This window comes from Lissotriton helveticus, chromosome 5_1 (assembly GCF_964261635.1).
Source record: "Lissotriton helveticus chromosome 5_1, aLisHel1.1, whole genome shotgun sequence".
NCBI classification, from domain to species: Eukaryota; Metazoa; Chordata; class Amphibia; order Caudata; family Salamandridae; genus Lissotriton; species Lissotriton helveticus.
In genome coordinates, this window is record NC_136065.1 from 1629235084 (window position 1) to 1629256463 (window position 21380).

General features: G+C 44.3%; 1 protein-coding gene across 1 annotated transcript in view; it reads right to left on the reverse strand.

The window, feature by feature from the left end:
- The window catches only part of ADCY4 (adenylate cyclase 4), a 337742-nt gene that overhangs the window by 120200 nt on the left and 196162 nt on the right, over positions 1-21380 (reverse strand). Inside the window, exons 4-6 of the mRNA XM_078644832.1 lie at positions 21181-21348; positions 14518-14667; positions 12646-12791 (exon numbers count right to left, since the gene is read on the reverse strand). Coding sequence (XP_078500958.1) covers positions 12646-12791; positions 14518-14667; positions 21181-21348 — 464 coding nt within the window. The remainder of the gene's footprint in view (positions 1-12645; positions 12792-14517; positions 14668-21180; positions 21349-21380) is intronic.

The following is a 21380-nucleotide window of genomic DNA, read 5'->3' on the forward strand; positions in this document are numbered from 1 at the left end:
CTAGGATAGGGAATGTGTTTAATGTACACTCCAACACCTTCCCTACTATCCACGGGGACTGGAGTTGGAATAGTAAATTAAACAATTCACTATCCAGCGCCTAAAAGCACTATGCGTTGTAATGGTATGCGTTGTAAAAACCGCATTGTAAAAGCATGCGATGTAAAAGCATGCGTTGTAATGTCATACATCCGTATCATGATGGGCTGTACTGGTTCATGCAGAGCTGAGCGCTTGTTTTTATGTGCCTGCAGTGTGTAAAGTGAATTCATATTACCTGTTATTTCTAAGAGTTAGTGCGTTGCTTTAAACCGCATAGCTCACAAGCATAAAGAGGCATAACCTGCTCTCTGTTTCCGAGCTGTACTATCTGAAAATCAAGCCCCAGGGCCATATTTGTCGTAGCGGGCATACGGCGTTTCCCTGGAGGCTGGAAGGGTGGGAGTCAGATTTGCAGCGGTGGGGCCGGTTTTGTTACTCGGGCCGGTTTTGCAGCAGTGCGCAATATTGGCCCCCAGTCACAAAAGCAGCAGTGCTTCACACTTGCACACCCTATTCCCCCGGGCTGCTTTGGATTCCCATTTCGGCGCTGTCTAGTCAAAAAAATAGTGGGATAAATGAATTCACTTAAAACACTTCAGATTCGTAAAGAATTGTCATTCAGGGGGCGTGGCTTGATGCCCGAGGGTGATGGCATTGCCCGAGTGAGGCTCCGTAGCGGCACCGAGAGACCCTCCGGTTCCCGTACGCCTTTTCCTGTGATGGTATGCTGAGTGTTCGTCGGAACACACCCTGAGGACACTGTGCGGCTCTGGAAGCCTTCGCTCGCAACTCCGACGAAGTTTTATGCAAACGTGAGTTATGCGAGGATTGCCCTAGACGCGGCCGCCATCTTAGGCTTTTCACGCAATGCGCACCACTCTTCCTTTACCGGCGCACAAGCTCCCCTATCGCGCTGATGGTGCTGGATACTCCCGCTTCTCACACAAGCTTCCCTCATGTTTACTTGCTGCAATTTCAGTTTAATGTGAGTGCTTATTGACTCTTTATCTGGCGCGACCGCCATTTTGTAATACATAACATTTCTGTCTCCTCATGAAGTCTCCTCTCTGCTGCATTCTACCTCATACCTGCTTATGGGACGCCTCACAAGCCTTAATTTTGTCAATGCCTTACAGCTTTTGATTTGCATCCCGCCCTGGAAAGCCACAGACTACTTGCTGCTTCTACACTCGCCATTCTACATATTTCCAATGCCTCTTCATGACATTTTTACTGCCGGTGTCTGATGTATTTGTGCGTTAGAAATCTCTTCCGTGTCTATCCAGCTGCAATGTGATTACGACTTTGCTCCCTATTGCCTCGTAGTACTCTTATCAGACAAGCAGTGCCTCGTCTTCACCCTGGCAGGTTTCCTTTGCCCTTAAGTGGTCGCCTTATCTGCTGCACGCTTTTGGAACTTGTTACAATTGGTTGCACTCGCTTAGTGATGCATTTGACTTAGGCTGCACCCATATTATACTCCCTATTTTGGTAGTTACTACTTTGGTGTACTTGCTCATTTTCCTGTACGCCCTTTGCCCTCTGTACGACCAATCACTCTACGCCTCTGCTATATGGGCAAACTTAAGTCCATGTCGCGCTTGCCTCGCACGACTAAGCTTCCTATCGTCAAGAACTCTAAGGTCTTTTCTGCCTTTTCACAACTGGAAGACTCCCTCAACTCGTCTGGGTCAGACACAACAATGGATCTTCCACGACCCTTACAGGAGAAAACTACAACTACTATTAAAAGACTGAAGAAGGATCCCCTCTCACCTCCTAAGCAGTCTGTACCAGTTTCTATGGAGTTACTGTTGGACGAAATTAGATCCCTCCGCCCCTTTATGGAAGAGACCAACGTCAAGCTTCAGATTCTCACTGATAACTGGTCGCAAATGGAAACAAGGGTGGCCTCAGTTGAGCACTCTGTCAAATCCTGCCAAGAAACATGCTCCACTGTGTCCCATTTAAATTCTCAAGTGTCTGCTCTTCAACGACAGGTGGAGGAGTTGGAAAATAGGAATAGACGCAATAATCTTCGCATTTATGGTCTGGTGGAAGGAATTGAGGGATCTGACTCGCTTTCCTTCTTCAAGTCGTTTCTTCCCAAGCTATTGCGTCTACCACAGGACACAACCCTTAATATCCAACGTGCTCATCGCCTGGGTCTCCCATCGTCTTCTACCTCTCCTTCACAGAGACCCAGGGGTGTCATCCTCTACTTTCTGGAGTATACCGATCTTCTGAAGGTCTTGGCGGCTGCCAAGTCTTCTTCAAATCTGACATGGTCTGGATCCTCCTTGTTCTTTGCACAGGACTATGCGAAAGCCACTGCCAACCGTCGCAAAGCCTTTCTGGGTTTAAGAGAAGACCTCCGCGCGATGGGGCAAGATATGGCCTTTACCATCCTTGTCTGTTCAAAGTTACCTATAATAACAAGACCACTACTTATGAAGACCCAGTACGCCTGCAGAGCTTCATCAATGCGCATAAGACTTCTGCCATGGACTCTTCTGGATCCTCATCCTCTGCTCCTGGCTGAATAGTGGCTTTATGACTTTTCTACTGCTGTTGCATTTTGTCTCTTTTACCCCTTAAGGGATTTATCCATGTTGCTGTTGTAATTGATCTTCTTTGTTCTTTGAGGTGCCCGAATGTGTTGGTTTTTATCTTCTCTACGTTGTGGTTGTTATTCATTGTTCTCTGTATTATCGATTTAACCTCTCTCCATACCTTAACCCCTTGTTCTCCTCTTTCGTCCTCACAGGAACCTATCCCCGTCTGACGATGTCTCCCGGTTCCCCGCTTGGCCGTCCTTGGATGTACCGCCTTACCCATGTGGTCCCATCCCCCCTCCGTTCTTCCTCATGCTCCTCCTTTGTAGGTATGTTCCTTTTTTGTTTCCTTTTTTGTTTCTTCCTTTTGTACCCCGTTTTCTTCCACATTCCCCTTCTTTTGCTTCCCCCTTTTACTTGTTTTTGCCTACTGCATTTATGTTTTTGTTTTCTCTCTTCTCTTTTTCTGACCTTCCTGAATTTCTCTCTGATTTCCATTTTACTCTTTCTTCCTGCACACTATTTCAGTCCTTTCCAACTTTGTTCATTTTCCACCTCTGCTCTACATTTGCGTATTTTCCTATTCTCGTTGCTCTCTTCTTTCTTTTTCTTTTTTCAATCTCCATTATGCATCTACCTTCTCTTTTATTTCTATTTTCTTTTTGTCCATCCTTATTCATGGGTCTTTATTCTAATTATGCTTATGAAATATTATCTGGATTTTTATTTAACTTATGTCATTGAACATAGTAACATGAAATGTTAAGGGTAGTAACTCTCCGATTAAGCGTCAACGTATTCTGTCACATCTCGCCAAATTGAATGTTGATGTTGCGTTCCTCCAGGAAACCCACCTTTCTGATATAGATTCTGCTAAGCTTAGGCGAGATTGGGTGGGTGAGGTTTTTTATTCGCAAGGAGATGGTAAGTGTAATGGTGTTGCAATTTTATGTCGTCGATCTCTCCCCCTCACGATTATTTCTCAAGAATCAGATACTCATGGCAGATGGACACATGTCAGACTATCGCTTAGAGGTGTTCCAATTTCCCTCCTTAATGTTTATGCTCCTGCTAATGGTGAACCTCTTTTTTGGGCTGAGTTTTCTCAACGGATCACCCAATTTATGGAAGACCACTTTATCCTAGCCGGGGACTGCAATCATACCCTAGACCCTTTTATTGATAGGAATTCCGCGCCACTTATGTCCCCAATAAACCCCATAAGCTTTTTTCCCAAGCCATTTCCCAACATAAGCTCGTCGATTCATACCGGCTTTGTAATCCAACCTTGCGGGAGTTTACTTTTTACTCACCATCTTATCGCTCCCAATCGCGGATTGGCTATATTTTTGTTTCTCATACTCTTGCTCAAACACTCACCGCTGCTGAAATTGGTCCGATTCTCCTCTCAGATCATGCCCCTGTTGTAATCAGCGTTGATGTGCTTCCTAAGATTGATGGCCCAAGAGATGGCGCTTCAATAACGCTCTTCTACTGGATCCTAAACTTACTGCCTCCTTCACTACCTTTTTTGATGAATATTTTTTATTTAATGATACCACTTCCCTCCCGAAACACACCATTTGGGATGCTTTCAAGGCTGCAGCACGCGACTTTATCATTGGCTATGTTGCAAAGAAGCGTAGGACTGCTCGCCTGTACACTAAAAATCTCCTCTGTGACATTAAGAGGTTGGAGCATGTCTACTTTACCTCACACTCAAACGATAGTCTGACTGCCCTTGTCGCTGCCAAGATGAAATTTAATGAAAAGTCAACGGAAGATGCCTCCCTATATTTGCTAAAGTCTAGTGCTAAGTTCTACGATGGGAGAAATAAAGCTGGGAAAGTTCTTGCTAATTATTTGAAGGTCAAGCACAATAGAATGAATATTGAATCCATTTACGACACCAATTCTAACTTACAACATAAAGATGCTGACATTCTCACTGAGTTTTCCCACTTTTACAAAACCCTATATACCTCTGAAACCCAACTCTCAACCCAATCCCTCACACATTTCTTTTCTACTATCCAAGAACCTGTTCACTTTCCTCTTGATCTCTCCTCCTTGGAGACTGACATCTCGCAGAAGGAATTGACCACCGCACTCCAACGTCTTAAGCTTAATAAAGCTCCTGGACCAGATGGCTTTACCGTTGAGTTCTATCTCCACTTTTCCAACTTATTAATCCCGAAGCTACATTCTCTCCTCACCACCTTTGTTGATCTAGGTACCTCTTCAGGTACCTTCTCTGACGCACATATTTGTTTAATACCCAAAGAAGGAAAGGATGCACAGTATTGCAAAAATAATTTTTGAAAAAACAAAACAGTAGTGAGCGAAATACATAAGCCAAAACACCCAGGGAAAACTCACACAAATTATTAAATTAAATGTTGTGACATATGACCATTATTAATAGAAACCAAACATGTTATTTGTATACAAAATAGTATTTATAGTTTATTAATAATATTTTCATCATTTTTGTTAGAAAATTCTTTTTGTAAAATATACATATATTCAATAAAAGATTTCAATAACAAACATTTTATAATTCAAACAAATGTGAAGACAAATTAGAAACAACATAGGAAAAAAGGAAAAGAACCACAAATGACTAAATTGTTGGGTTGGGCTAGTGGAGTTAGCAAAAGCGGTGGATGAGAACTCTACGCACGTTTCGGCTATTGCCTTCTTCAGGAGTCCGTCATTTGCAACAGGACATAAAACACAACACTGAAAAACATATAAAAAGGCAATGTCACAAACTGTAATATTGTATCATTGTTCAGTTTTCTGAATACATTATTTTGGTCCCTGGGCTTAGGTCTAATTATTATTAATGCAAAAAAAGGGAAGAGAAAACAAGGAAATATCACAATTAATATCCAAATGATATACAAATATGATACAACTAGAGCAGCTCTATTATATAGAAAACACATTTGGGTTTGATTTACAGATAGTCAAGTCTGTTACATGCTTCATTGACGCTATATATATACAATTGATTTGAATTAATTTCATCTGTTACATATTCACTGTTTAGACAAGGGTATTTGTATACCTATTGTAGTTAACAAACAGAGGTGTTTATGAAGACTAATGCTATTAGTGGACAGAAAGAACCATTTTCTGTCATTATGTACTGTTGAAAGCAGATAAAAAAGGGAGAGAAAAAATGATAGAGAGAAAAAGGGGGATAAAGGATTTTTTCACTTGACACAGCTAACACGGGTCTTAACTTGGAGATTCCCTGGGATCAGGCAATAATTTAAAGTTATCTAATTGGCTGCACCTAATGGCTGTTTGACATATACCATACTGGTTACCACACAGGTTTATTCACTAAATATATATCGGTTTAAGTGCATAACATAATATACGTAAATATGATACTTACTATTACCCACCTAATTTTTGTATTTTTAATATCGTCTATATGTACTTTTTCATCCATGTAAAATCGGTCATATCAGATCACTAGTAGCCTAATCCGCAACTTATGAAGCCCCATTTAAAATTATTTTTGCACAACCGTTAAATAACGCACGATGCATAACTCACAACACATGATGCCCCGTTTTAATTTATACCATACCGCGATTCAATATCTGGCGTAGCTATGATTAATAACACGCATTATCTGGCGACACTACTCCATACTTGTAGTTCGTTAGTTTAAACTACAGCCTAAATTGGATTGGCTAATGTTGACAGACCGTGACGCATCGCAATGGTCGCACACTACGTGCGTCTGCTACGGCGTCCTAATTCATCTTACCCACCTGGTTCATATCAACAGAACCAGTGAGAATATATAAGACGCGCGGTATCTTGGAATCTAACTTTCTTTTTGTTTACCGTGGACGGCGGACATCACTTTTCAGAACCCCATTTTGAGACACGACGACTGGCCCCATAAAGGTAAGATACGTGATCGTTAGGGTTACCTTATTATTGCATTAGGCTAGTATTCAGGTTTTACCGAATTTTCTACCTTTCCTTTAATCTTTAAGGTCTGTCAGCGAACCATTTCTTTCATCAGCAAAAAGAGAATATAATAAGATTGACATAACTACAGGTAATGCAAGGCTTTAATCCCTACTTCACCATGCAAATAACATGGAAAATTGCAATTCGATTAGCTATAACATCTTTTTTTAATACTAATGACAAATATACCTAATCTATTTAGGAATCACGAGTGCTATTGTATCATTCATTTCAGCAACTCCATCAACTATCGGGTCTCTGGGGTGTCCCCTCAAGATTCTTAACAACTGCATATCAGTGCCAAATAATCGCCAAATAACAAGGTAAATAGACAGATAGTTAACTAATTATGACACTTTGCAAGTTCCCTAGTTGTTGAACTGCAGTGACTTATTATTTTTTACAATCGTTTATCGTTCACCATAGCGAATTTAATGTCTATCGCATTGTTGGTGTGCCCTCTTTAAAGTCACTGAACAACTGTATATCACTTTGAACAAAAGGATATATATTAATAATACCATTGTGTAATAGTTCTACTTCATATACGGGAGTTTATAGCATATTATTCTATCATCCAGATGCAGGTCCTTACTACTCCTTCCTAACCAGCACTAAAGAATTATCCGCCTACGCAAACAGTCTACGATAGATACCTACTCAGCGGGCAGCTACATTCCATCAACTTATAATAAAAATAATCGGTAAATAAACCAGCACACTTGAATTATGCTATTCTTTGCTAAAGTATAGACTGTCTTCAAAATAGATAATATATCTACACGTGCATAATTATCTTTTAGTTCTAATGGTATAATTTCTCTTCTAAAGATCACGGATGCGCTGTCCCCTCGATAGAAAGTTCCTTGCTATTAACTTACGAAATTATCCTAAACAGCTTGTGCCCTGATCACCATGTCAGTGACTACAACAATATTAATCCGGATTTACTTTTTTACCTTCAGAAAGTATGCCTTTTATACGCATCATGTATTTGCTATCAAAATCAGAATCATTCTTATGGCCATCATTTGTTGTTATCTTTACGTATGGACCATGGGTTGCAGAGAATTACTGGTTTTCCTCCTTTATCCCCCTTTTTCTCTCTATCATTTTTTCTCTCCCTTTTTTATCTGCTTTCAACAGTACATAATGACAGAAAATGGTTCTTTCTGTCCACTAATAGCATTAGTATTCATAAACACCTCTGTTTGTTAACTACAATAGGTATACAAATACCCTTGTCTAAACAGTGAATTTGTAACAGATGAAATTAATTCAAATCAATTGTATATATATAGCGTCAATGAAGCATGTAACAGACTTGACTATCTGTAAATCAACCCAAATGTGTTTTCTATATAATAGAGCTGCTCTAGTTGTATCATATTTGTATATCATTTGTATATTAATTGCGATATTTCCTTGTTTTCTCTTCCCTTTTTTTGCATTAATAATAATTAGACCTAAGCCCAGGGACCAAAATAATGTATTCAGAAAACTGAACAATGATACAATATTACAGTTTGTGACATTGCCTTTTTATATGTTTTTCAGTGTTGTGTTTTATGTCCTGTTGCAAATGACGGACTCCTGAAGAAGGCAATAGCCGAAACGCGCGTAGAGTTCTCATCCACCGCTTTTGCTAACTCCACTAGCCCAACCCAACAATTTAGTCATTTGTGGTTCTTTTCCTTTTTTCCTATGTTGTTTCTAATTTGTCTTCACATTTGTTTGAATTATAAAATGTTTGTTATTGAAATCTTTTATTGAATATATGTATCTTTTACACAAAGAATTTTCTAACAAAAATGAAGAAAATATTATTAATAAACTATAAATACTATTTTGTATACTAATAACATGTTTGGTTTCTATTAATAATGGTCATATGTCACAACATTTAATTTAATAATTTGTGTGAGCTTTCCCTGGGTGGTTTGGCTTATGTATTGCGCTCACTACTGTTTTGTTTTTTCAAAAATTAGTTTATTTAAGTCCCTACTAGTAGTGTACCCATTAGGAGTAGGGGTCCCCATTTTTTCCAAAAAGTATTGCAAAAATTACAGACCCATTTCCCTTGTCAATATTGATTACAAACTCTTCGCCAAGGCGTTGGCGATAAGATTGGATCTTTTACTTCCCGATCTCTTAGGCGAAGAACAGTCTGGTTTTGTTAAGGGTCGCTATATTACTGACAATACCAGACTTCTATTCAATATATTGTCAAAATCGTCACACCTTCAGAGTTCCCTGGCAGCGATTGCCCTAGATGCCGAGAAGGCTTTTGATAGGGTCGAATGGCCATATCTTTTTCACACTCTTGGATGGTTTGGCTTTGGCCCTAAATTCACTTCCCTAGTCTCACTGCTGTACTCTTGACCATGGGCTGCGGTCTATGCGAATGGTCAGATCTCCTCCTACTTTGATCTTGGTAGAGGCGTCCGCCAGGGCTGCCCCCTCTCACCTTTCCTCTTCAATCTCGCTTTAGAACCCTTTTTGTCCAAGCTTCGCCAAAATCCCAACATACATGGTTTTCAAACTGCGGAATCTCCCATCAAACTTGCTGCCTATGCAGATGATATTTTACTCTTCATCTCTAACCCCACAGAATCCATTCCCGCTTTCCTGGAAGAAGTACGGAATTACTCTTCAATTTCTGGCTACAAACTCAATAGTGACAAGTGTGAGATTCTGCCCTTGACAAAGTTCACCTTTAAACCTGACTTCAGCGCCTCCAATTTCACCTGGAGTCCCTCTCACATTAAATATTTAGGCTTGCACATCACTCCTTCCATCCCAGACACTATCTCCCTCTGTTTGACCAAATGCTCTCAGAAAATATCCGACCTTACAGCTAGATGGCATCCCCTATATTTGTCTTGGTGGGTCGCCTTGACACCATCAAGATGATGTTATCTCCTATAATTCTTTACACAATTTCCAATATTCCTGTTTCTATCCCAGCCAAATTCTTTAAAAAAATCAATTCGATCCTCTCCTCTTTCTTATGGCATAATAAGAAACCAAGAATGTCCCTTATCAGACTTATTTGCCCCGCTCGTGAAGGTGGAGTCAATTTTCCGGACTTTTTAGCGTATCAAAAGGCCTTTTTGCTACGTCAAGCTTTCTTCTGGCTCCAAGATCCCGCCTCACCCTGTCCTTTGTGGACTAAGCTTGAACGTCTTCTCCTTTCCCCATTCTCCTTTACTGAGTATATTTCCTTCTCACGTAAGCCCTCCTTGATTCCTACTCCTATTCATAAGTTCACTGTCAAGCTCCTTTTATCCTCTAACCCTCCTCCCCCTATGAATGTAGCTGACTTTCTCTCATCCACTATTTGGCATAACAAGTATCTCTTAATCCATAACAAACCTTTTTACTGGAAATCCTGGAGGACCAGAGGGCTGCTCTGGATTTCACAGTTGTTCTCATATTCCACCTTTCTACCTTTCGACACTCTTTGTTCCTCCTTTGATTTGCCCTCCTCCTTTGCCCCCAAATACCTTCTACTTAAAGCAGCTGTAATGGAGGTCTACACACGGCTCATACAGACACCACCTTTCTCCACTTCTCCTGACCATGCCCTCCGACTTCATTCTCTCTTGCATACCACTCCTAAAGCTTCCATCATTTACAAGCATCTTCATGCTTATGCATCTGCTAGACCTAAGTCTAAAGTTGAGGAGCAGTGGGAACAGGACCTTGCTGTTTCTTGGCCAATATCCTTGTGGGACAAGATATGGACAAAGGTTCGTAAAACATCTAAAACAGCGTCCTTGACGCAATCCTTATTTTTCATCTACAACAGGTTGCTCCATACTCCTTTCACCCTTAACAAAAGGTTCTCCACTGTCTCAGACGCTTGCTGGTCCTGCTCCTCAGCTCACGCTACTCTGTTTCATATGATCTTTCTTTGCAAACATGTGCATGATTTTTGGTTGCAGGTTTGGGCTCAAATTAATGTGATTTTCCATACATGTATTCCCTTTTCTCACACACATATCTTTCTAGGGAGCCTTTCTCCCTGTTGGGAGGAGACTGAATTACATGTTCGTATTGTTGATTTGCTCTTGGCTCTTGCATTCCAACAGATTACTATCAATTGGAAAACCTATTCTAACATTTCTTTTAAAGCATGGTGGTATAATGTTTGCCATAACCACAGATTTGATACTGCTTTTGTTTTCCCTGCCCAATTGGCAACCAAGCGTGCAGACCTATGGCTCCCTGTTACAATGTATTTGGATAATTGTGTAGCCTGCTTTTTTTCTCCACAGCCTGCTCAGCAGGAGGTTCCTAAACCCCCCTGATGCCCTTTTCACTTCCTGTATTTTTCTGCATTATTATCTGCTTTGTCCTTATTTGCTCCTGTTTTTGATGCATAATTATTGTACTTCTTAATTTTTATTCTTATTGCCCAGGGTACACTTTCTTTCTTTGTTCCCCACCCCCCACCTCTCTCCTTCATTTCTCTTGCTTTATTATGTATTGTTACCTTATTTCATGATTAATAAAGTTTTCTTGAACTCAAAAAGAATTGTCATTCAGTTTAGTGCTAAAGCAGCCCAACCCATCATGATTAGTCCTCTGAAGACGTATCATAAAGGTTTCTATTTATGCATGACAAAGCTATGCACCTGTGTTTATGTGAATGTATGAGCTGCAGACAGTACAGCAAGGCAGGAGGTCCTCAGCGGTGATTCCGAGCTGTGCTGTTTGTGCTTTATGTACTAACGCAGAGAAATTTGGAGTTAAATGTATGCGCTTTAGAAAGTAATTGTGGACAACAAGGACCCCCTGAATTAGAATCAATTTCCTGGGTCAGGGTAAAAGATACATGTCGTATGCGCTTTAGAAAGTGCAATCATACATAAAACAGGTACACAACGGTGCCCTATGCGAACGCTCATGTTCACAATCCGGCTCCTGTAATCAATGGCGTAGGAAGTGGGGTGCGGTGGGTGCGGTCCACCCCGGGTGTCATCACTGAAGTGGGTGACAAAATGGCAAAAATATGTGTTTTAAACACATATTTTTGCCATTTTGTCAAGCCGGGGCTGACAAGAAATTGTCTGCACCGGGTACCACTTGAACTGGCAACGCCACTGCCAGTAATGCAAAGTATCCCGCCTTTCGCCAAGCTATGACAGCCTTATGGATGTACCAAGTGACCCATACAATGCCAAGACTGGGGTGTGCTTCTTAAGTCAGCCAGCAGGAAGAGCTGCTGCTCCAAGTATTTCACGTGCTTGCAAACGAAGAATTCTTTCAGTTTCTCTGCTTGCTTCTGGAGACTAGTTACATGCTCGCTATTACCGCTATTACCACTATCACTGTATGCCTGAGGAACTGCAGCATTCAGTAACTGATCTCTCCACAATACTTCAATGACTTCAGTGCCCTTTGCATGAAAAAGATATATAGCATCATTTTTCTCCCCAGTACACCTCTGTCTCGTTCTCTTCTCTTTCCCTCGTGTTCTAGGAGTTCTCGTCCTAAAACCGCAGCCTGCATTACTGAGATTAAACACCTCTCTCATATCTCCCAACCGAGCGTTATTCTAGCTAATACATACTTACAATCCACAGTCTCTCCTCAGAGGACCTGGGGGACAAATCAAACTGTACTGCAGTGCTTAATTTGTAAAAAAAATTAAGTGCCGGGGTTTAAGGTATTCTAGTGCAGGTGGCACCACCCACTACTCCTGCCACGTCTGCTGATAGGCAGTGCCAGCATAACTCACTATCACACTTAACAAGTGTGACATTATAAACAACGGCTGGCCCCTCCAAGCTGTAAGGATAGTCTGAAAATCCGAGTTTTATCATTTTTTAATACACTGAATTGTTATCACTTGTACTGAGCTGGAAAAGTAGACTAACAGCGCCTCCATGTCATAAACATGTACTGGTATTTAAAAAGAAGTGGCACCGGCAAACACCGGCACAAATTAAGCAAGGCTGAATTGTAGGCGTTTGTCACAAGCATAGCCCTGGGTCCAGCCCACGGCCCCCCTCTGTCCCTTTCTACTCCCACGCCTCACCTGACGTTCTGGTGCCTCTTGATGTACAGGTTATGGAAGCTGTTGGTGTTTTCTGGTTTCGGGGTCCCGTCCTTCAGGCGCTCGATGATCTCGGCCTTCATCTCCATGGCGATGTAGGCGGGCAGGATGGACAGCAGCAGGTGCTCCTGGGGAAGAAGAGCATGGGTGGGTCAGGCTTTGTACGCTGCGCTATCATCGGCCTATAGGTGAATCGTGATGCAGTTATCTGTGAGCAGAGCACCACGAGCCTCCATGTGAGGGGTGAAGGTGACAGGAAGTTCCATTTAGGTGAATGATCACCCCCACCCCCTGAAGATCTCAACCCTCAGAAGAAAGGACGGAGATTAAAGGAAATTCCATTTAGGTGGATACCCCTCACCCCCAGAGAGCTCCACCCTTGGGAGCAAGGACTGGAGACCTGCATTTCCCCCTGGAAACAGGACGGAAGAGTTGAGGACTTGGCCTGGAGTTTCTTTTTCAGCTTTAGGAAGTGGCTGCTATACACAGGTTGGTGGTGTTAGAGACATGGTGAATTTACAGTGTCTGCTGGTGTGCTGGCATCCAGAAACCCAACAAAAAGCAGAGGGTGCTACTAGCTCCTGAGGTTCGAGGCACACTTCAATGGTGGTTGCAGCAAGGGATCCTGGGAAAGATGGCGCATTTGGGTCTACTAGCGCCACAAAGACTGACAATGGAACCTAGCAGTCTGGGCTTCAAAGTGCTTATTGGCTCTTCCAACGCCAAATATTTTGATGATGGACTCCAGCTCTACACTGAAGTGCCTTGTTGGAGGCCTGGTCAGCTCAGGATCAGTCATTCCTAGAACATGCCAAGATCTATCTTCTCTCTCCAAGAGGTTTTAAGCAGCGCGTGTACTGCTGGTGGCATTGCGCGTCAGCTCTGCTCCGGGGCATGAATACAATCGATTCAATGGCCAAGCCGTTCCTCGGCGGCCCAGGAGAGCGGGGATCAGCGCTTTGGAAGTACTCACAGCATGGACGCTGGCATGAGAGGAGCCTGGAGTTATTATCAATTGCGCAGATTTCAGGGGTGTACAGCCAGGAGGGAGACCATCTCTGCTGCTCCCTCCTCCTCAAACTTGTGTCCATCAGCAGAGCTTTCGAGAGAATATGCTTAAAGTTTAAGTTGAGAAGAGTTTGTCCTCAGAAGAATACCTTCTTCCCCACGTCTGCTTCAGGTTTCAAGAGCCGAGGTCTGGGGTTTGGTGGGTGCTTCATTTCAATGGGTCCTCAGGCTGTTGTCCAGTATTAGGAAGGCCGGGCAAAGATGGGCCTAGTAATTTGGTTTTGGACCAGGAGGTGCAAGTTCTATCACTCATGGCGTTGTCAGTGCCACAGGTTCACCCCTATGGATGGTCCATCGACTGCAAAGGCCCATCCTCCATTTCTTCAATAAAGATTGGGAGGTTATGCCTGCAAGGACTGGGCTTGTTGGAGGACATGGCCGTGTCGCAGAGCCATCGGGCTGTGGCTTGGAAGGTGCATTTCACCCTTGGGACAGAAGGAGAGGCTCCTAGTCAAATCAGTGGGCATGACATCGGGGGGTGGCCAGCATGGATTGTGTCCAAAGTAAGCTAGAAAGGACAATATCCTTTCTTATAAACCAACCTGGAGGCTGTGTGGAGAGGGAGGGAGGCTGAACTCTAAAATCATGCCATAAAAGGGGGCGGGCAGATGTCATGAGCACAGAAGGGAAAACTTCTGTATAATCCACAATAACAACATTTCTGTGACTGATTGCACCAGCGTCGCAAAAGAAACGTGGTAGGTTCCCCCTCCACCTACAGGGGATAGGTAGGGAGCTGTGCCTTCAGATAATGGCAGGTGTTTCTGTGAGGAGCCGAGGTCTCACCTGCTGCCTCTTTTCTGACTCCAGCTTGACCCTGGACTTGATGTAGTTGAAGGTCTCATGGTACGTCTCTTGCAGAGCGCACTCCATCAGGTGCTTGTGGTAGGCGCCGACCAGGTTACCGCACAGGAAGATGACGGCGTTGGCGAAGAGCTGAAAGAGAATGAGAGAATGTGAGAGAGTACAGAGGAGAGAGGCTGTGGTAGAGTGCAGAGAGGTGAGACACTACGAGAGAGGGTACAGAGAAGATAGGGACAGTTAAACACTGCAGAGGGTATGTGAGACTATAAGAGCGTATAGAGAGAGGCAGACTCTGTAGAGGGGTATATAAAGAGACTGACCGGGAGGTGAAAGACACTGGGGGACCTGTTCAGAGTTCGGCGCATGCGATACTCCCTCAAAATGTGGTGGAGACTTTAAAGATCTTCTGGCTGGGCTGACATTTGTGATTGGACCATGACTACTGGAAACAGAGGTGCCAGGTCCCTGTTTGCTTGCATCTGTGGTTGCCGATGCAACTAGGTCAGAACAAATAATTTGCCTCCATTTATCAAATTCAGGTGCCGTCATACTTCTTCTCACACCTTTGGACATGTCTGGGCTCAGCATTTGTCACCTTTCATTAGTGCCCACCAAAATCACACCCAGGTTCAGCCATTATGCTCTAATCACAATGCATATACCGTTTACATGTGGGCCTCTATGGGTTACAATCACCCTACTGTAAAACCACCATGGGAAATAGGATAGGCAAAAGGTAATTGTGGGTCATGTTGCCGATCTCCCTGTGCTATTTCAGTTTATCCTAGTTCACCTTCCCCCACTAGTCAGCCCAATCAATCACTACCAAGAAAACCTACTGGTAAATGCCCCCCTTCAAATAAAAAATACTTCGGAGTTGTCAAAATACATGTCATACATTCGTCCCCCGTAGAACCACTCTCAACAGACCAGCGTCCTGATGAGAACTCTAAACAATGGGGTTTGAAACGTGTCGACCATCTTCCACATGGGATAAAGGACATTATTATAAAGTAGCAGTGGACTTGAACCAACTCGCTGACCCGTACACTCGGCACTGACCAGTAAAACTATGGAATTAATAGGACGTGTTTTGAAAATTCCATATTTCCACATTGGATCCAAAAAACAGCCGACTGCTGCTCTTTGATTTATTGTTAGGACACAAAAAACTACTGTCCTTGTGATGTACTGGTGTTTATAGAGCTCTTTTATGTAGGCACTTAAGCCACATTTTCTAAAGTCTTCTCCGCTGCCATGGGTCATAGTCACTACCGATTGCTGAATGATAGTATGATCTCCTGCCGGACTGATGAGACTGAATGAATTCTAGCTTGAGATGACTGATTTCACATCAGGAGCGCCATCGTTGTGAATGCAAAAACATGCATCGGATTAAAAGAAGCTGAAGTGATGGTTGATGCCCCTGGTACACTGGGATTGTCAGTGCTCGCACTCAGCGCCCTGCGCGCCTCCACAAGAGAGGAAGCTTTTTCTGTATGGATTTTATGGCTCACATAGAAACCATGCAATTTGTGCTCATTCTTTAATGGGGTCAGTGCTAAATGGTGTGCAATTAGCACTTATTGCACCGCTACTCATGCGTCTGGGTCAGTCCATTAATGGCCACTTTGGTTAATTACCTTGCATTTAAGTTATAAGCGCAACGGGCGGCTTTAAGGCATATCGGTTGGGTTTTCACTTGCTTTGGAGTGCTTGAGCGTTATTACATTCTATTTTTCGTTGTTAATTGCATTGCTTAGACGCTCCTTCTTCTTTTATCGCCGTGTTCCGTCGCGTTGCCTATTTTAAATGGTGTCCCTTCATCTTCTGCTGAAGAAGGGCTTTGCTTTTAGTCTGCTGCAAAACGCTGAGCGGAATGTATTTCATTCTGAGGCCGCCTAATGCAGAAGAGCTCTGAGCTAATGTAGTAGCCTAGCGCCGCCGCCTTCCGAGCTTCAAGGCGGACTTCAAGCTTTATTCTTTATGCTAAATAAGCCACAAGGAGCCATTCCACCCTGTGTGTTTTCAGGCCATGTCCGTGTGTCTGTCGTGACAATCCCCTCCCCACCCACTGCCGAGGCCCCCCGGCCACATTCGTTCCATAGACTCTGGCGCCTGTCAGATGCCACCTTTCCTCTCTGCTCCCAGGGCCACACATTCGTAGCGTGGGGTCTGTTGTGTATGGCGCATGCGCGAGAGGCCACCTGCCCTCTCTGCTCCCAGGGCCACACATTCGTAGCGTGGGGTCTGTTGTGTATGGCGCATGCGCGAGAGGCCACCTGCCCTCTCTGCTCCAGGGCCCGCTTTTGTCCCACGTGCTCTGCTCTCGGTGGACACGTGCTTTATCCCCCCCCCCCCCCCGCTTCTCCCGCATGAGCACGGTCTCCCCACACATGCAGTAGAGTCTGGCCTGCCCTTCCAAGGCCCCACTGTTTTCCCGGTTGTCACAGCACTGAGGACACAAACATATTCCAATGGGTACTCCGGGGAAAAGCAAATAAGGTGGGACGAAGGAAGACACCATAACTCGGGTGGATGTGTTACTCTCTCCTGGTCAGAATGTGGTCTTTGTGACCCTCCTGATAAGATGCTGAACCCTCACCCACCTGGGAGTGGCAGGTTCATCAAAGGTCCCACCTCTCACTCGTGTTAATTGTCTCGGTCACAAGCCGGCTCAGCCTCCTTAAGGGTGGAGGAATGCAAGTGAAATGATGTCATATAGGGGTACTTTCACTAGGTTGACCTTACAATTGTGAGAGGATTGATGGAAAGAAAGTAATCTAACATTATCTAGACAGCAATTATGGACATTATAATGGCTGCCAATGTAGGTTAAAAAAATTAACAGGAGGAGCAAATCGACCCTATATATCAGGGGGAAACATCCTTTACAACACAACTGTTACAACGAAGTACCTTTACGACGCAACCATTACAACGCAACTTTTAAAACGACTTGCGCTGGGGGGCGCTCTAGGATAGGGACTAGTTTTAATTTACTATCCAACACCTTCCCTACTATCCACGGGGACTGGAGTTGGAATAGTAAATTAAACTATTCACTATCCAGCGCCCCCCAACGCAAGTCGTTGTAACGACTTGCGTTGTAAAACTTGCGTCGTAAATGCATGAGTTGTAATAGCATGCGTTGTAACGTCATACATCCATATCAGGGCATCACGTTAAGCCCCCAAAAGGGTCTGGGACTTTCATCAGGAGCAAATGTTATCTCCGATCTGACTGTGAGGGCTACATACGGCCGATGGATGGGGTCCATATGAAAGGTCAGTCAAAACATGATGTGAAAAACAAATATAACTAATCTGGAATAAAGTAGTGGTAGACGGGCATGCTTCCTGAGGTCAATGTACTGTGCAATTAGCACTAGAAACCAAGATTCGGGACTAAAGAAATGGGCAACCTTGTGGTCATCCTAAGGCTCAGAGCTTAATCTCCCTCTGTACCTACAGTCTTTATCGGTTGTTAGTCCAAACTATGTTCTCAAATTTTTGATTTTTTTAGAACAAGATCAAGGCTATTGTTGAGACTCTAAATGCAGCCGGAGCCAATAACAGTGTGGACCCAGCTGAGTTAGGGGTTCTAAATAGTTCTGCAGCTAATATCTGTGCTGGGCTCGAAGGGTCAGGGAGGTAGTCTGTACCAGCTTTGCCTGCACTCCCATGCTCCTTGACAGAGTTTACCATAATCTCGTTAGAGGACTTGGAGAAAGCTCTTCGGGCATGCAAATCAGGCTCCCTTGACGACCCCTGTCCTCCTCAGATATTGGTTGCCAAAGCCCAGGCCATCAACCCCACTCTGAATTCTCTCTCAAACAATGCGCTGTTCCAGACAAGGGTCCATAGTTGTTGGAAGGAGGCCAAGCTGATACCACTGTTAACGAAACCTTCGGAGGATAAAACTATCTTGGCCAACGATCGATATATTTCTTTGTTACCTGCCTTTTCAAAGATTCTTGAAAAACTGGCCAATGCCCAGCTATCAAGGTCCCTTGACTTCAATCAGCTGGTGCATCCTTCTCACTCCGGCTTCCGGCAGCGACACAGCACGGAGTCCACTCTAGTGGAGGTCTCAGACGCCATTAAATTGGCTGTAGACAGGGGAAAGAAAGCGGCCTTACTGTTACTGGATCTCTTGGCAGCATTTGATACAGTTTCCCATCCTATCCTGATGGGAGATCGGGATAGGTGGGACCGTAGTGGCTTGGCTGGGTTCCTTTCTGTCAAACCAACGTCAATCTGTCTCGATGCCTCCATTCGCCTCCGACTCCAAACCTCTGAAGTTCAGTATTCCCCGGGATCTGCCTTGAGCCCTACACTGTTTAATGTTTATTTGACTCCTCTGGCTGCCCTGGTGGAATCCTTTGGAGTGAAGTCATATCGCTGATGACAGACAGATTCTCTTAACCTGGGATGGGAACATCTCTATGGCCCAAAATAGATTTGAAGCATGCCTGTCCACGGTGTTCCATTGGATGCACTGGAGTAATCTCCAATGTAACACCAGTAAAACAGAGGTTTTATTTTTTGAATCTCCTCCCACTTCTTAGGGTGGCAAATGTTGGCCTAGCTCTGCCCTTTCCCCTCCGACCCCTGCTACAGTAGTTCACAATCTTGGAGTGAAGTTTGACAATAATATGTCTTTTGAATCACGGGGGAGAGTGTAGTTGGGTCCTGTTTTTGTCTGCTCCAATTTCTGAGGGAATTTGTGTTCTTGTTTCCTTTGTCCATGCTCTCACACCATCTGCCTTATACTGGGATCTGCCTCTAGGCCTACTCAAACGTCTGCAGTTGATACAGAATGCTGCAGCCTGACTTTTGCTTAACATCTCAAGAAGCACTTCAATTTATTTCCATCTAAAAGATTTGCACTGGCTGCCTGTGTGGGAGAGAGTGATGTTTAAGGGCTTGGTGTTGGCCCATACAGCTTTTTATGGCCTTGGTCCCAGCTACCATACTAAGAGTCTCTCACATTACCATCCCTCGAGAACCCTTCACTAATCAGAGGCTCTGTTGGCGGTGGTTCACAAGATCAAGCGGAAGAAATGGGGAGGCACCTACTTCTCAATACTGGCCGCTATAGGGTGGAATGCCCTTCCTTTTCATTAGCATGCAACTAAGGATGCAGGCTCCTTCAAACGAGGCCTAAAAACTTGACTCTTTAACCATGCTTTTTGATCTGTGCTCCTTCTTTGTGAGACTTGGGGTCGACGTACTGTTAGTGCCGGGACACTTTATTGAGTAGCTACGCGATTTATAAGTGCCACTTTGATGTTGACTTTGACCAATCAAGACTATTGACCCAAATATAGATTGACTACCAACAAATCGCCAATTAAGCATACCTAGGGAAGTACGGATTTGTTATTCTTTATTCCATACTTGGCAGTATGTTGATAGTAGACATAGTGGAGTAAACATCACTTCAAAGGAAACTTTGATATTGTGCTAGAAAACATATTGTCCCAGAGGCCCTGAATCTCTTCAAACACGTTTTAGGGTCTGCAAAAATCTCTTCCCAACCGGGGACCGGGTGATTATCTCTGCCTGCTCAGTCTGTGTTTCCACAGGTCCTGGTTTCAGTCCACACATACATTAGAGTCTATTCCCCCTGCCAGGGCTTCACTTTTGCCACACAGTGTCTATCCAAATAGTCTCCGCTGTCACTTGCAATAAGCCCTGGCATCTGTTCCCAAAATGCCCAAGTGTCTATCTATTTCCCCGTGCCCTGGGCCTCTCTTTACGTCCCCACAGACCTCAGTGATTGTCCTGAGAGGCCCGGTGTATGTCCACATCTGCTAGAGTGTGCCAAAATTATATCCTAAAAGGAGCACCATAATTATCCGAACATGCCCTAGTGGCTATTCCACAGACCGCAGCGCTCGTTCATGCAGTTCCCGACACTGCTTGCCACCAGTGGCTGGCACGGATCAGGGGTGGCAGCGCAGAGGGCGGGGGTGTGAAGGGGATAAAGAAAAAAAATTTACCTCCTCGCCACGTCTCTCCTTGTTGCCCCTCCTAGTAGTCCCTCTTCACTGGTCGGAACAGGAAGCGCCCCTGCTCCTCTAAGCCAATCACAATGCTGCAATGCCACATTGTGATTGGTCTAAGCGCTGTGGTTCGGTGCTCAGCCAAGAAATAGGAGCATGGGCATGTTCGCCACCCAGGCTATAATGCAGCCGGGGTGGAGAACATGAAAAGTGCGCATGACTGTTTGGCCGGCCCAAGACGGCCGGCCACACATTCATGCGCACTTTCCAGAGTGCCCACCACTTCTCCTCCTGCTTTGACAGCAGAGCAGCCCACCTTCCAAGCTGCCGCAGCAGGTACAAATAAAATGATAATAATAATGAGTTATTATAATTTTATTTTTCCTTTATTTCCACTGCTGAAAACAGTGGGGATTAACGCTCCTCTGCCCTAGCGGAGGAGCCGCCACTGCTTGCCACATGTCCTGGAGTACGCTCACACATGCTCTTCTTTCTCCCTATTTCCTCACTCATGGGCCCAGAATCTTCCCCACAGCCTCCAGTTGCTGTTCCTGCAGGCCCAGTGTATGTACCCACACAACCCTGTGCGCTTCCTTCTCCCATCCCTGGGCTGAAGCATGGCCCCTTGCGCTCACCTGCAGTGCCAGGTCCCTCTTTGGCATGTCGGTGGAGGTGGTGGAGAGGTAGATGCTGAGGATGATGATGTGGGAGATGGAAGAGAGCGCCCCGGCAGCAATGGCGTCCCGCATGCGCACTGGCAGCATGGTGTAGACGATGAAGGTGATGAAAAGGAAGAAGTACACCTGCAACAAAGCCCCCCAAGCGGGGAAGAGAT